At 38.5% G+C, this 16538-nt stretch overlaps 1 protein-coding gene across 1 annotated transcript; it reads left to right on the top strand.

Annotated features, from left to right (window-relative positions):
* On the top strand, nucleotides 9–15781 carry FBXO45 (F-box protein 45). Its single transcript, XM_021070155.1, has 3 exons — nucleotides 9–447; nucleotides 6772–7128; nucleotides 12477–15781. Exons 1-3 carry the CDS (start codon nucleotides 133–135, stop codon nucleotides 12660–12662), a joined length of 858 nt encoding a protein of 285 aa, XP_020925814.1. The 5' UTR covers nucleotides 9–132; the 3' UTR covers nucleotides 12663–15781.

The following is a 16538-nucleotide window of genomic DNA, read 5'->3' as shown; positions in this document are numbered from 1 at the left end:
GGGGCCGGGCGGTAGGCTGTGAAAGGGGCGGTGAACGAGCTGCTCCGGTCTCAAGGCGAGGCTTGGCCTCCGGAGCAGGGACGGGGGTAAGCAGCGGCGGCGGCGGCGGCCCTCGGGCCAGCTGGTGAGGCGATGGCGGCGCCGGGCCCGGGAGCTGGGGCAGCCTCGGGCGGCGCTGGCTGTAGCGGCGGCGGCGGCGCGGGCGCAGGCTCGGGCTCCGGGGCCCCGGGGGCCGGGGGCCGGCTGCCCAGCCGGGTGCTGGAGTTGGTGTTCTCCTACCTGGAGCTGTCCGAGCTGCGGAGCTGCGCCCTGGTGTGCAAGCACTGGTACCGCTGCCTGCACGGCGATGAGAACAGCGAGGTGTGGCGGAGCCTGTGTGCCCGCAGCCTGGCAGAGGAGGCTCTGCGCACGGACATTCTCTGCAACCTGCCCAGCTACAAGGCCAAGGTGAGGGAGCCCCACGCCACGCCGCTGCCCCCAGTCCCGCTCCTCCGCGCCACTCTCAGAGCTTCTCAGCTAAGCTTCTGAGTCAAAAGCCTCGCTTCACCATCCCGCCTTTCCACCGCTCCAGTCAATATCTTACCTCACCTCCCCCTGCCATAAAGATCCTCTTCTCTTTGGATTGAAGTTCTGCTCCTTAACCCACCTCACTTCCGTGATACACTTTTTAAAGGACCAGATGGTTTCCCAGCCCTGCTTTCCGTCACTCATTCTACTTTCCACAGTCTTTCCCCTTAAAAACAGATCACCCCATTGTTGTAGCTTTCAATACTCTCATCCTATTTTTCTCTCTGCCCTTTATTAGATTACCTCAGCTGCCTTAACCTTGGCTTGGTTTCTGAGATCTTTGCTTTCACCTCACCTTTTCCAAGCTCTGACTTATAACCTTTTCTTTATTTTCGCCCGAGTATTCCAATTCCCTCCACTTTTTTACAGGCTTATAAATGAGTATGACCCACGGCATTCTGCTAACTTTCAAGATCAAGACTAATAGAACATCCTCCCATCAGCTGTACTTAACCGTCATAATACTGCCATGTCCTACTATTATTGGCTACTTCCTTGCCAACTTTTTTATAGTTCCACCTTGATAGAGTGTCTCTTAAGTTCTGTTTGTCATCTAACATACTGCTTCCATATATGCTGCCTTTTTTTCCCTGCCAGATTCTTGTTTGTTGTCTTGCCTTCATTTGCAAATAAACATGTCAGATAGCAGACCATGGTAGCACTGAGAGGATTCTTCAAGCAATATGAACGAAAGGCCTTAAACTTGGGTTCAGTTGAATGGAAACAGCTGTACAGAGTAATAGTCACCAAAAGCATATGTGAGAGAGGATAAAGTCTAGAATGTGGTAAACATAAAAATAACATTAACAACTAAGAAGGGATGACATCCCCTTTTAATGCTAGACTGCCAGCGGGGCCAGAGTAAGGAGTAAATTGTTTTTTTCCATGTCAGATGGATGTAAAATTTATTCTTCTGTAATAAAACAGGATTTAGCTTAATAAGAAATATTTCTGTTAAATATGTCACCTGTCAGTTGCTTTTCTAGTAAGTGAAGTAACATGTTTATTTATGAGGACAGTATTTATACGTGATAGATGCTCAGTGGATACTGGTTATAATTCGTATGGTAGAGTGCAGAAGATTACAGTTCTGTCCTACTGTACTCGATTAACATGTGGGTTTCGTAAGTTTTATTTAACTTTTATTTTTCCATAAAGTTTATTGTTTTATTTTAAATTATTTGCAGTAGATATGGTCACATGATTCAAGATTCATATAATGAGTTGTAATAGATGATGTGTTCATGCGAGTCAACCAAAAGAAGCAAGGCGATGTAAAGCAAAATATTTTCCTTTTGTCCTTCTACCCCCACCACTCAGGTTGAAGGCAACCTATGCTACCTATTTCTTTTGTATCCTTTCAGAGATATTTTAGGTTTCTTAAGTTTTTCATACTTTGTATGCCTTTGTACTACCTGCACTCTAGGTTTTATAGACTTGTACTTATCACATGTACATTCAGATGTTGCAGGACATCTCCTGAGTATCTTGAAGATAAAAGATTAATTCAGAAGGAGTCAGATAGCCTAGTAGGGAGGTATTCAGTCTAGTAGAGGAGAAAAAAATATATAGAAATGACTAGTGGTTATTAGTTAGAAATGGTAGAAGTTGTTTCTGTTAGATATGTATATATATGTACACACAGTACAAGTTTAGTGAAAGAGATTTACAAGTTGATGGAGAATTGTAGAATGTTTGAAATTGAGATTGTATTTGAGCTGAATTTTTAAGATGGGGAGAATGTGAATATTTTACTAGGAGGAAATACCTTGAACAAAAGCAGGACAGTGGAAAGCTGAGGGTTTGTATAGCGTATATTTTTATTTTAAAAAGTTTGAATGCTGGAGTTCCCGTTGTGGCTCAGTGGAAACGAACCTGACCAGTATCCATGAGGATGCCAGTCTGATCTGTGGCCTCTCTCAATAGGTTAAAGATTTGGTGTTGTGGTGAGCTGCAGTGTGGGTCGCAGATGAGGCTGTTGGCTGTGGCTCTGGTGTAGGCTGGCGGCTGCAGCTCCCATTCAACCCCTAGCCTCAGTGCGGCCCTAAAAAGCAAAAAACAAACGACAGACAAAAATCTGTATGAATGCTAAGCACTGTGCTCAGTATTGCAGATGCAGTGGTAAATAAAAACAGATACAAATTCTTATGCATGCCTTTCCTATGGAGCTTACAGTCTAGTTGCGGGAGGGGAGTGGGTGTTAATCAAATTGTCACACAGTTGTAAAACTGCATTTGTGGTAAGTACTATGAAGGATAGATACACGGTGCTCTGAATGTCAATGCTCTGAATGTCAATAACGGAGAAATTTGACCTAAGTAGGGAGGCCAGGGAAGGCTTTCTCTGAGGAAATAATGCATGACCTAAGACCTGAAGGATAAGGATAAATAGGCCAGAGATAGAGAGAAGAGCCTTCCAGGAGGGAACCTGATGAGGATCAGGGACAGAAAATAATCAATGTGGCTGGTGAGGCAAGTTTGAGATAAAGTGGAAGAAGTGGTCTGGGGCCAAATAAAAGGAAGCCATTTTAAATTGTAAGCAAGAGTGGGTTAAGAGTGTGAGGATCAGTAATACTATATTTATCCTTTTTTTTTTTTTTTTAAGATTTTTTTGGTTTATTTATTTATTTATTGCTATTTCTTGGGCCGCTCCCGTGGCATATGGAGGTTCCCAGGCTAGGGGTCTAATAGGAGCTGTAGCCGCCGGCCTACGCCAGAGCCACAGCCACGCGGGATCCGAGCCGTCTGCAACCTACACCACAGCTCACGGCAACGCCGGATCCTTAACCCACTGAGCAAGGGCAGGGACCGAACCTGCAACCTCATGGTTCCTAGTCGGATTCGTTAACCACTGCGCCACGACGGGAACTCCTATATTTATCCTTTTTTAAGAGGTTATTCTAACTTCTGAAAGGAGAATGAGTTGGAAGGGGACCTTAGAAATATGAGTAGTAGTAAGTATGCAGTAAAAGAGATGAGAAATTTAGGAGAGATTTAGGAAATAAAATCTATAGGACTTGGCAGTAGATTTGAAATAGGGGTGAGGAAGAGGGAGGTGCTAAGGATGACTCCTAGGTATCTGGCTTACATAATGTAGGGATTAACTGGGTTAGATTTTGGAGAAGTAACAATGAGTTCAGTTTTCATAGCAAAGAACTTACAGTGTTTTTGAGCCATCCAAGAGATTTTAGATAGGCATCTGGGGCAGTTTGGAGCTTAAAGGAGAGGCTAAAGACATGAAATAATTTAGTTAGACTGAATTGAAGTGGTGGGAAATATGATTATAAAGGTAAGCAGAAACTGGATATATCATGGAGGTCCTTGACATGCAGCCTTCAGTCTATAGTTTGGGCTTTGTTTTAGAGTTGGTAACCACAGAAATTTGAACAGAAGAGACAAAATAAGAGCTGTGATTTAGAAAAACCAGTCCATAAGATGAATTCAAGAAGGCAGGGGTTGGTGCCTATACCAGAGGTATTTAAGACCTGAACAGTTATGTAGAGCAGAGAAGGAGGTGGCTGGCAGAGGAGTTGCTAGAAAACAAGCCCCCAAAGGTGGACAGCTGGCTGGGTGAATGGGATGAAGAGGAAGGAAGAGTCGAAGAGTCACAAATAGGATTTCCAGGGAGCCTGGGTAACTGAGAAAAGGGTGAGAACAGGCTTGGGATGGCATAAAACTGGAATGTATTTGAAGTTGTCAGTCTAATTAGGATTTTGCCTTCTTTTTAAAAGTTCATCTTTTACATATTAGCAAGTAACATCAGTTTTTCCAGTCATACTTGGCATCTAACTATAATTCTCTAAATTTCAGACTTAGATCCTAAGCTAGATCTTACAGCTGTTTGTTATAATGCAAAAATCCAGGTTATGCCAGAGTCTGTGCCTTGAGAACTATAGGGAACTATAGGTTATTTTTATTTATTTGTGTATTTATTTTTCCACGTGTGATTTTTTTTCTGTATCCAGTTCTAAAAAATAAGCACACTTAGTAGTTCCCACTGTGGCTCAGCAGCAATGAACCTGAGTAGTATCCATGAGGATGTGGGTTTGATCCCTGGCCTTGCTCGGTGAGTTCAGGATCCGGTGGTGAGCTGTGGTATAGGTCAAAGACTTGGCTAGGATCTGGCATTGCTGCACTGGTGGTATATGTAGGCTGGCAGCTGCAGCTTGGATTCAACACCTAGCCTGTGGCCCTAAAAAGCAAAAAAAAAAAAAGACAATCACAATACCATTATTACATCTTACGTGTAAATAAATAATTCATTAATATAAAAATGCAATGTTCAAATTTCCCATTGTCTTATAAATGTCAAATGTTATATCTTTAGTTTTCAGTTTATTTAAGCAAGACCTTTGTCAAGATTCCCATGACAAACAGTTGACATGTCTCTTAAGGCTTTTGTGTATATATGTGTGTGTCTTTTTGGGGCCACACCTGTGGCATATGGAAGTTCCCAGGTTAGGGATCGAATTGGAACTGCAGCTGCCAATCTACACCACAGCCACAGCAACTCAGGACCCTAGCTGCATCTGAGACCTACACCATAGCTTTATCCTTTAACCCACTGAGTGAGGCCAGGGATCGATCCTGCGTCCTCAAGGATACTAATCAGGTTCATTCCCATTGAGCTACAATGGGAACTCCTCTTAAGGCTCTTTAGTTTACAGACACACCCTCCATTTCTCCCTCCTCCCACTGCTGTAGCTTATTTGTTGAAAAAAAAAACAAAAACAAAAACAAATTATTTATCCTTATAGAAGTCCCCTCAGTGTGGATATCGCTGATTTCATTCCCATGGTGTTACTTAACATGCTGTCCTTTGTATTGCCTGTAGATAATTGATCAAGTTAGGTTAGATTAGATTTTTTTTTTTTTGAGATATTTTTACTAGAATCAAGTGGTTGGGATGTGTACGGCACTTTTAGGTGCTTAGAAGTGTGTTATAATAACAGGGAAAAATTTAGGTATACTTCAGTTTTACATCCCCCTTATGAAAATATGGGCTACCTGAATCAAGGAGGGTTTTTGTTTTAATCTCTGTTCTGGGATGCAACAATTAAACAGTAAAGTACTGGCTAATGGTAAATGAACATTGGATATGGGGACTGAATACTTGTGTTTGGGGCTCTTGCGCTAACTATCTGTTGACTTTTACATCTAAGTCCTCATTCCCAAGTTAAACTAGATGAATTTTAAGGTCTTTCCTGGTGCTGAAATTCTGTGATTTTGGAGTTGATTTTTTTAGTTGGTTAACTAAAGCAGTAGGTCCCAGCCTTCAGCTGCTTTGGGGTAGTTGGAATAAAGAAGCGATTTTCTAAAAAACTCTCAAACCCAAAGCTTTGAAATATTAAAACATGAGAGATTGTTATTATTTGTACAGAGTAGCGATTTTCATACTATCTATTTTGGAAGCTTAAAAAGCTGGTGATTACTGAAGGTCAACTAACCTGTTCTGTGAGTGGTAGCGGAGTTGTTAATGACTATCTCTTTATAAATTTTAGTGTTTGAATTTAGATGCTATCTTTGGGGGTTATTTGATTTGGTAAAATGAGAGTGGTGATGTCTCAGTATGTGAGTAATACCTAGCAAAGAGGTTGAGGGTCTAAGATAATGTGTGGTTATTAAAATTTTTCATAAAATCTAGAGCTGATATGACTAAGTTCTCTATTCTACTTAAAATATAATTCTCTTTGGTAACAGCACTGCCAACATGAAAACTGTGCATCTTAACTTTTTTATGTAAAAGTATCAAATATAAACAAGTAGAGAAAATAATCTCCCTATACTCACCACTAAGCTTTACCAATGATTAATTTATGTGCAGTCTAGTTTCATGTTTACCCACCCACTCTTTCAAAGCAATTTCCAGATATCATTATGTCACCCATAAACATTTCAGTATTATCTCTAAAATATGAGGATTCTTGTATATATCTTTTGATGTTTTAAGAAGTCTATTTGAAGAAATTATACTGCAGTTTAGAATCTTGGTCAATAATGAAACAGTTGGCAGTTTTATTTTTAATGTTTTATAGTTTATTATGTTAGTATCCCATCCTGAAACTTGAGTCATTTTTGGAAATACTAATAGTATTCCTTAAAATATATAACTTGTTTAAAAACATGTAGCCTCAACTTTGGGTACTGTTTAATATTTAAGAAAAGTCAAATTTCTGTTCCTTTGGTCTGTATTTTATCTTTTCAGATACGTGCTTTCCAACATGCCTTCAGCACTAATGACTGCTCCAGGAATGTCTACATTAAGAAGAATGGCTTTACCTTACATCGAAACCCCATTGCTCAGAGCACTGATGGTGCAAGGACCAAGATTGGTTTCAGTGAGGGCCGCCATGCATGGGAAGTGTGGTGGGAGGGTCCTTTGGGCACTGTGGCAGTGATTGGAATTGCCACAAAACGGGCCCCTATGCAGTGCCAAGGTTATGTGGCATTGCTGGGCAGCGATGACCAAAGCTGGGGTTGGAATCTGGTGGACAATAATCTACTACATAATGGAGAAGTCAATGGCAGTTTTCCACAATGCAACAATGCACCAAAATATCAGGTGAGAAACTGGGTGTTTTCTGGGAAGTGAGCCTTTGTTAATCATGCCTTAATTTGTTTTAAATTTACAAAATTTTATATAACAAGATTGTCATTTTGGTAAGTTTTCAATAAATAGTGTAACTGGCCTTTTTTGACTACTCTGATGATAATCTTTTAGTATCTAAATATTTCTTTCCTAAAACATTCAATCTGAAGAGTTCATCTTTAAATCAAGTTGGCAAACTTTTTCTGTACAGGGCAAAATAGTAAATATTTTAGGCTTTGTGGTCCATACTGTCTCTCACAACTATTTAACTGTGTTGTTATAGCACAAAAGCAGCCATAAATTTTATTTATAGACTGCAAGGCAGATTTGGCCTAGGGGCCATAGTTTGCCAAGTTTGTACTATGGATTATCATCTTATATCATGGCATATCCAAATCTACTTTTTCTAGATACTTTACCCACACAAATGCACCTGTGTATGTACATTTTTACCCTCCGCTACTTATTAATCTTCGGATTGGATTCAAAACCTCTGGAGGTGTCAACAGTTTCTGTAAAAATAGGCAGGTTCAGGCAGACTACTGCCTTTTTAAAATTCTTTTATCTAGTCTTAAGCCATACTCCTTTGATTCTAGGGTTGAAATTATAGTTTCTATTTGTAAAAGCTGTATGATTACCATAGATTCAGCAGATTCTAAAACAATAATCTGATAAATTGAAAATTTTAAGGAATTATAGATTGCATATTTCAGGGGAACATATGGCTTAAAAGCTCTAGCCTAAGTAATGACCTCAAGTCAAGTATAATAAAGTAGAAGAACTAAAAATATATCTCATTTCCTGAGGTATAAAAGCATGGAAGGATTTTCTGTCATAGAATCCCTTCCTTATGGTCCTTATTGGCTGTGCAAATACCCTAAGGAGAAGGGGTAAAGTCCTGTGACCGTTCTTGTGATTTGGTAGTGAAGATCCTTTATTCTTTTTTTTTTTCCAGAAAACATACTCTGTATGATTTCAGTCCTTTCAAATTTATTGAGATGTGTTTTATTCCCAGCATGTAGTTTGTCTTCATCAGTGTCCCATGTGTGCTTGAATGTATATTTTGTTGTTGGATGTAATAATCTATAAAGAACAATTAGGTCAAATTGGTTGATAGTGTTCAAATTTTTCTGTATTTTCTTTCTACCTGTTCTGTCATTTACTAAGGAGTATTGAAATCTCCAACTATAATTTCTAATTTGTCTATCTCTTCTTTCAGGTCTGTCAATTTTGACAGTTTTGGAACTCTGTTTTTGGGTGCATATCCATTTGTAATTATTGTATCTACCTACCTGGTTAACCCTTTTGTCATTATGAAATGACCTTCTTTGACTCTAGAATTATTCCTTGTCTTTACATCTCTTTTTGTCTGATAGCACTACAGCCAATCCAACGTTCTTATGCTTACCATTGCAAAGTACCTCTTTTTCCTCATCCTTTTACTTTTATTCTCTTTGTATTTTAAATGGGTCTCTCAGACAGCAAGTAGGTGGATCTTGCTTTTTATCTAATCCAGTCTCAAGATCTCTGCCTTTTGATTCGAGCGTTTAGTCAGTTTATATTTAATGAAATTGTCAGACTGCTTAATATTATTGTTGCCTCTGTGCCTCTAAAGCTGTGTTCTTTTTTCTCTGTTTTTTGGATTCATTCAATTCTTTAGCTCTATCTTCACATTCATAGATTTTTTTCCTTCTTGTCATTTCAACTCTACTATTGAGCCAGGCTAGTGAATCTTAGTTTTTGTGCCCCTCAACTCTAAAATTTTCATTTGATTGTTTTTTTATAGTTTGCATTTCTCTATTGAAATGTCTGTTCATTTATTAATATTGTATTTTTCCTTAATTCTTTGGCTACATTTCATAATAAATGCTTTGAAGTCTGCCAAATCCCACACCTAGGGCCCACTGAAGTCAGTTTCTACTGACTGCTCTTTTCCCCATGAGGATGAGTTGTGCTTTGCTGTTTATTTTCATCTCCAGTCATTTTTTAATTGAAAACTGGATATGGTAAGTAATATATAGTAGTAACTCTGGAATGTTTTGTTCCTTTAGAAACTGCTTTGTTTTTCTGAAAAGTGTAGGTTTTCTTGTTCTGGTAGGCAGTTAACTTGCCTGCACTGAAACTATAAACTTAGTTTCTTTCATAGTATGCAGCAACTAATGTCCTTGTTCAGTTTTATTTTGTTTTGTTTTTTTGGCTTCTAGCTGCTAATTTTTCTGCCTGGTTCCTTGGGGGTTTCCCCTATGTTTGTGTAATTCAGTGGTCACACAAAGATTTGGGCAGAGTTTATTCTCAGATTTTGGGGCTGATCCTCTTTGTGGTTTTGTTGCTTCTGTAGTTCCTCTAAGTTTCCCATTGTTCTGCTGTGTACAGATTTTGTCTTGTGACACCTAAAGCTGTAAGAATTTGCCTTTCTGCTCCCTGTGCTTTGTTTATACTGTATGCTCAGTCAAAGCTAAAGCAAACTTGCAAATTTCACCTGGAGTGGTTTTGTTTCCTTAGTTTCATCTTCTGTAAAATAGGGATAACTCCTAGGGTTGATGTGAAAATTAAATGAGGTAATATAAATCACTCAACAAATTCTCATCAAAATATTAGTTTTTTATATCTCATTTTTGTTGTTCATGTTTTGTTTATAACTGTAGTGATTTGATGATTTGGAGGTTCTCAGGCCAATAAAATGGGGTTAATTGTGAGTTGGGCAACGGGAGGAAAAAAATAGATGTTGGTAGTTATTTGTGATATGAATAACAGTGAAGGAAATGGGGGAGTATTAAATTGTGATTTTTAACTGCAAATACTAGGACTTTCTGCCTCCAAATATACAGATGCAACAACTTTTTTTTTTTTTTTTTTCTTTTTTTAGGGTCACATCCCCAGCATATGGAAGTTCCCAGGCTAGGGTTTGAATCGGAGCTGCAGCTGCCAGCCACAGCAATGCTGGATCTGAGCCACATCTGTGACCTACGCCGCAGCTCTCGGCAATGCCGGATCTGAGCAAGGCCAGGGATTGAATCCTCATCCTCACAGATACTATATCAGGTTCTTAATCCATTGAGCCACAATGGGAACTCCAAAGCATCCTATTTCTTTACTTCCTTTTCCAAATGGGGAAAGAACTGGATAATTGTCCTTCTAGTTTAGTTTAATGGTCAGTGCTGCTTATTTTATAACAGGTCTTTCAGAGTAGTAGACCACACTAGGCTGTTGAATAAGAATAGCTTTGTTAATTTTAAAGGCTATGTAAGTGTTTTATTACAGTTAATTTATTTTTATTTATTTATTTTTTTGCTTTTTAAGGCCGCATCTGCAGCATATGGAAGTTCCCAGGCTAGAGGTCTAATCGGAGCTGCAGTTGAGGGGCTACACTACAGCCACAGCCACAGCAACGTGGGTCCAAGCCATGTCTGTGACCTATACCACAGCTCACGGCAATGCCAGATTCTTTTTTTTTTTTTTTTTGTCTTTTGTCTTTTTTGTTGTTGTTTTGTTGTTGTTGTTGCTATTTCTTGGGCCGCTCCCGCGGCATATGGAGGTTCCCAGGCTAGAGGTTGAATCGGAGCTGTAGCCACCGGCCTACGCCAGAGCCACAGCAACTCGGGATCCGAGCCGCGTCTGCAACCTACATCACAGCTCACGGCAACGCCGGATCGTTAACCCACTGAGCAAGGGCAGGGACCGAACCCGCCACCTCATGGTTCCTAGTCAGATTCGTTAACCACTGCGCCACGACGGGAACTCCTTTTTTTGTGTGTGTGTGTTTTGTCTTTTTTGTTGTTGTTGTTGTTGTTGTTGTTGTTGTTGTTGTCAGATTCTTAACCCACTGAGCGAGACCAGGGATTGAACCCTCAACCTCATGGATACTAGTTGGATTTCGTTTCCGCTGCGCCATGATGGGACCTCCCCACAGTTAATTTTTTTATTGTGGTAAAATATACACAACAGTATTTATTATTTTAACTGTTTGTAAGTGAATAATTTAGTGGCATTAAATATATTCACAATGTTGTGCAACCATCACCCAAAACTTTGTTGTATATACACCCTAAACTTTTCCATTATCCCCAGCATAAACTCTGTGCTCACTGAACAATAATTCCACATTTCTCCCTCCCCCTCAGTTTCTGGTAACATCTGTCAGTTTTCTGTCTATATGAATTTGAATATTCCAGGTGCTTGATATAAGTGGAATCATATGATATTTGTATTTTTGTGTCTAGCTTATTTCTCTTAGCATAATTTTTTCAAAGTCCTTTCATGTTGTAGCACATATTAAAATTTCATTTCTTTTCAAGGTTGAATAACATTCTATTGTATGCATGTACTGTAGTAATTTGAGAAAACCTAGATAGCTTTTATTGGTAAAATAGACCAAATTTTAGAGTTTAGTGATAAGCTTCTTAAGAAAAAGCCTTTAAAATGAGTAAATAAAGGGAGTTCCCTAGTAGCCTACCTATTAAGGATCCAGTGTTGTCACTGATGTGGCTTGGGCTTGATTCCTGGCCCAGGAACTTCCACATGTCACAGACACAGCCCCCAAAAAAGAGTAAATAAAATCTGGGGACTGTTAAGGAGGAATATTTAAATTTTCCAGTATTAAATATAGATCCCAGAGTTCCCACTGTAGTGCAGTGGGTTAAGAATCTGACTGCAGTGTCTCAGGTCACTGCTAAGGTGCAGGTTGGCTCCCTGGCCCTGTGCAGTGGATTAAAGGATCCGGTGTTGCCACAGTGGTGGCATAGGTCACCGCTGTGTCTTGGATCCAACCCCTGGCCTGGAACTTTCCATATGCCACAAGTACAACCATAAAAAAATATTTAGATAGATAGGTAGATCCATCCCACATAAGTCTTAAGTTAAAAAAAAAATCAACACAGGGATTTGTGATGAAATTAATGTATATTCTTTTTCTAAATGTTTCTCCTGGTGGAAAAACTTTTATTTTTTCCTAGACAACTTTTGAGATATATATATATATCTTTTTTTTTTTTAAGGGCCACACCTGTGGCATATGGAGGTTTCCAGGCTAGGGATCCACTCGGAGCTGTAGCTGCCAATGCAAAAGCCACAGCAATGCAGGGTCCAAGCTGTGTCTGCAACCTACATCACAGCTCACAACAGTACCAGATCCTTAACCCACTGAGCAAGGCCAGGGATCAAACCTGCATCCTCATGGGTGCTAGTCAGATTCATTAACCGTTGAACCATGACAGGAACTCCGAGATATATATATTCTTCATAATATCTTCAACTTGTTTATTTCTTCTCACTATGCCTTTAATGGGTTTTCTTCTAACCTTCTTTTGATGTCTTTTTCACAGATAGGAGAAAGAATTCGAGTCATCTTGGACATGGAAGATAAGACTTTAGCTTTTGAACGTGGATATGAGTTCCTGGGAGTTGCCTTTAGAGGACTTCCAAAGGTCTGCTTATATCCAGCAGTTTCTGCTGTATATGGCAACACAGAAGTGACTTTGGTTTACCTTGGAAAACCTTTGGATGGATGACAGTGGCTTTCTTGGGATGAAAGACAGAGTGGAGGAGTTATCTGCTTGTGGAAAGTAGAATCATTAAGTGACAGTGTCATACATGCATGCCCAAGAAACATCCTGAAAAACACATGATATTGTTAACTGGAGAAGCAACTCTACAGCAGAAATTATCTTAGTGTTTCCCCTTTCTACTGGGCCAGAAAAATCCTCAGGGTTGCAGTTGGTTGAGTGGGCAGTTGACATATGCATGTTGCAACAGATTTTGTCTCTAAGTTAGCGATGTATTTCCAGCTTTTAAGGTGAGATCTTAGAGATGGTATAAAAGGGATAAGCTAAGGAAATAGTGAGAGTTTTAAGTAGTATGTTTGTGAAGGAAGACTGATCCTGTTTTACAACTGCCTGTTTTTTCTCCAGACCCTTTTTTCCAGCCAGCTTGACTATTAGAAAAGTATGAAACTGGTTGGATTTTATTTAATATTTTTAATATATTGAGAAGCATGGTCTCCCTGGACTGCACTTCTCTAACAGTGAGATATAAAATTGTGCAGCTATTTTAAAAGTTGTATATACAATATGTGTGTAAAAAAAAAACAACTGTAAAAAACAAAACAAAACAGGGCAAAGGAATTGCTTTGTTCTAGGTCAATTTCTTAACAACCACTACATGGTACAAAACTAGAATAACATTTAGGGACAGTTCGGTAACTACAAGGAAGAGCATTTTAAGAGGAGATGTGTTGTATTGGCTCATTTTGTATTGTATTTGGCTTACAGTTTCCATGGCTATTTTATAGTCTGGTTTATTTTTTTAACCATCAAAATTATTGTAAAGATCCCTCAATCACCTGGATAAGATTGAGGGAAGACAAACCTATTTCTAATCAAACATATGTCAGAAGTAATAATAATAATAATAATAACAATGTGCATCTTATAGTATTTGGTTTTATTTTTTGACCTTCTGAGAAAGTGTCTCATAAGAACACAGAACATTGCCATTTGTTCTTATAGGCCTCAAACATGAAAGTTGTTAGCCACAGACTTTAAGAAAAAAAATTAATCAATGGTCCTTTTATTTTATAACTTTATAATGCTGTAGGTATTATAAATTTTTAATTTCATATTGTTTACATCATGCAACAATCTAAGCCTCAAACTCTTCATTGGGGTTATCAAGAAAATGTTTACTCACCCACCTGAAATAATGCTAGCCTGAACCCAGCTTAAGAATGTTCTTAATCTCATTATAGATAATTGCCCCCATGGGACTTGAAATAAAACACCTTATGCTGGAAACTTCAGGTTGGCAATATTTTGAAGGTTTCATTGCAGAAGAGTTTAACATTAATTCCTATTCAGAATTTTTGACTAACAAATCTTATTTCACTAATATACTTTCAAATTAATAATTCAACATACATGGGCTGAGATGTTCTTTTGTTAAAAAAGAAACATCTTTCTGTATGAAAGTATAAATTGTATGGTTTCAGATACATCTATGTGATAAGAATTGAGTAAGGCAAGTGGAATCTTTGTACTTTTTAGGTTTTGCTGTATGCATATTTTGTTTTGAATCTAATAAAATTAGGGACAGCAAGCAGCTGGCTGGGATTCTTGGGTTGCTCCCTGAGAATTAATATTATCAGTACTCGTATGAAGCAAAGGATTTAAGTCATGAACAAAAATTTCTGTTTACAAGTGTTTGTTGTTATTTGTTGCGTTGCTTAAAGGTAAAGTCAAAGATCCTTTCTGATGTCTACATCAAGAGGAACCCTCCTAGAAACCGTATTTAATACTACAGAGTGAAATTATATGTTAAATGTGTTAGAGAATATATCTGCTACAGAAGTTGATTGATTTTTCTCGGTGTAGAACAACTCAATTTGGTGACGATTGAAATTAAAGAGATCTGGTTCAGGGTAAAGATTGAAACAAAAGTTTAAGGTCTTTTAAGTACTTGGGTTTTTTTTTTTTTTTTCTTCAGATTATGATATGGCCAATTTCAAGAGCTTTTGCTGAGGGTTTTGCTTATATCCTCTGTTTGTCTTATTGGTAAACATTCCTTTGTAACACAGTTTTAAAGGTGCTGAATGGAAAACAGAAACACATGGTTATTGCATATTGAACCTGAAATCAAATAATTGCCTAAATATTTAACAACAAGCCATTCTTAAAGATTTAAGTTCTTTAACATCTCATTTGCAAATTTTATAAAATGGAGGCTCATATTTATCATGAGCATCAGGGGAATGAAGAGCCTTCATTTATAACCTGGTAAATTAGTTTGTTACTGGAGATCAGTAGCAGCTGCAAGGAATACTAAGACAAACTGTTACAGTGTTTGAGGAAATGGAATCTCTTTTTCATTGCTGCTGAAAGGGCACTTAGGTAGAAGACAGTTGCATCTGAAGACTGAATATAAATCTAAACCAGTGATTCTCAACCTTAGCTGTACTTTGGAGTTATATGTGTTTTGAAAGATATTGATGCTTGGATTCCATACCCTAAGATTTTGATGTTGGTCTGGGATATGACATGACCATAAGGATTTTCTAAAACGTTTTAGGTGATTTCAGTATGCTGCCAAGGTTGAGAACCATTGATCTAAAGTCACCTTAAGTTTTCCCATCTGCAAAAAGAAAAAAAAAAAAAAAATCCTTGCTCCCTCCCTTCACTACCTCATAAGGATATTGAGGGTAAAGAAGAAAATAATGGGAAAGTGCTTGTGTTATGGGCAAAAAGTGCTATTGAAAGGCAAAGTTGTATTTGCTGCTTTTCAACTGAAACTATGATCAGGAAGAAATGTGTAATTGAATTTGCTTTGTTGACTTGGGAAACCAGGAGCACTCTTTTTGGTTCTTTGGTGAAGCATGCAGATGGGTAAGAAAACATTATTATTACTCTTATTCATGCTATGGTCTTCTGTCATACTTGAGGTAGGCTGGTTTAATTATCTGGTTTTACATAGGAAAGAAGAAATATTAAGGTTTAAAGTCTGTAATGGTCAATGGCTCACAATTCATTAAAACTTTTCATACAAAGAATTCTGTGGTTAATATATATCATTTCTTAAATGCTGTTATGTTTTTATTGTCTGACTTTTGAATATTAAACCATTTATTTCGTCTCCATCATTCTTATTCCTATACATTTGGATATAGATTTGATAAGGTATCTAAAGCAAATATGTATTGGTCAGTTGAATACTTAGAGTCATCCTTCTGTAACTAGGCATCTTGTGCCTTTTAGATGCGATTTGACCTCAGAAAGAGAGTTTTGAAAATAATAGAACCCTAGCCCATACAGTAGTTGTTATAAATAATTTTTTTGGAGTTTTCATCATGGCTCAGCGGTTAACGAGCCCATCTGGCATCCATGAGGATGTGTGTTTGATCCCTGGCCTCTCTGAGTGGATTAAGGATCCCAGGTTGCCATGAGCTGTGGTGCAGCTCGCAGATGTGGCTCGGATTCCATGTTGCTGTGGATGTGGTGAAGGCCAGCAGCTATAGCTCTAATTCGACCCTTATCCTGGGAACCTCCATATGCTGCAGGTGCGACCTTAAAAGACAAAAAAAAAGACAACAACAACAAAAATTAACTTTTTTTTCTTTTGGCTGCACCTATGTCATGTGGAAATTCCCAGGCCAGGGATTGAACCTGTGCCACAGCAGTGACTTGAGCCACAGCAGTGACAACGCCGGGTCCTTAGCCCACTGAGCCACCAGGGAATTCCCAAAACTTGAGTTTTAAAGATTAATATTGAGATTACTTTGTAGAAATTAAGAGGACCATAATCAGTACTACTCTGAAGCCTTCCTGGAAGAAACAATTCATACCCAACTCAAATACTATCCTCATAAAGCAGTCCGCAATTCCTCTAGCTGAATGTAA

This window comes from Sus scrofa, chromosome 13 (assembly GCF_000003025.6).
Source record: "Sus scrofa isolate TJ Tabasco breed Duroc chromosome 13, Sscrofa11.1, whole genome shotgun sequence".
In the NCBI taxonomy this organism is placed as follows: domain Eukaryota; kingdom Metazoa; phylum Chordata; class Mammalia; order Artiodactyla; family Suidae; genus Sus; species Sus scrofa.
Note: the sequence above shows the minus strand (reverse complement) of the source record. Positions and strands in the feature narration are given on the sequence as shown.

Bases quoted from the DNA above. Each gene is read 5' to 3' on its own strand.
- FBXO45 (XM_021070155.1), top strand. From the start codon at position 133: ATGGCGGCGCCGGGCCCGGGAGCTGGGGCAGCCTCGGGCGGCGCTGGC. The intron at 448-6,771 runs GTGAGGGAGCCC...TTATCTTTTCAG, and splicing joins TGCCCAGCTACAAGGCCAAG to ATACGTGCTTTCCAACATGC. The intron at 7,129-12,476 runs GTGAGAAACTGG...TCTTTTTCACAG, and splicing joins ACAATGCACCAAAATATCAG to ATAGGAGAAAGAATTCGAGT.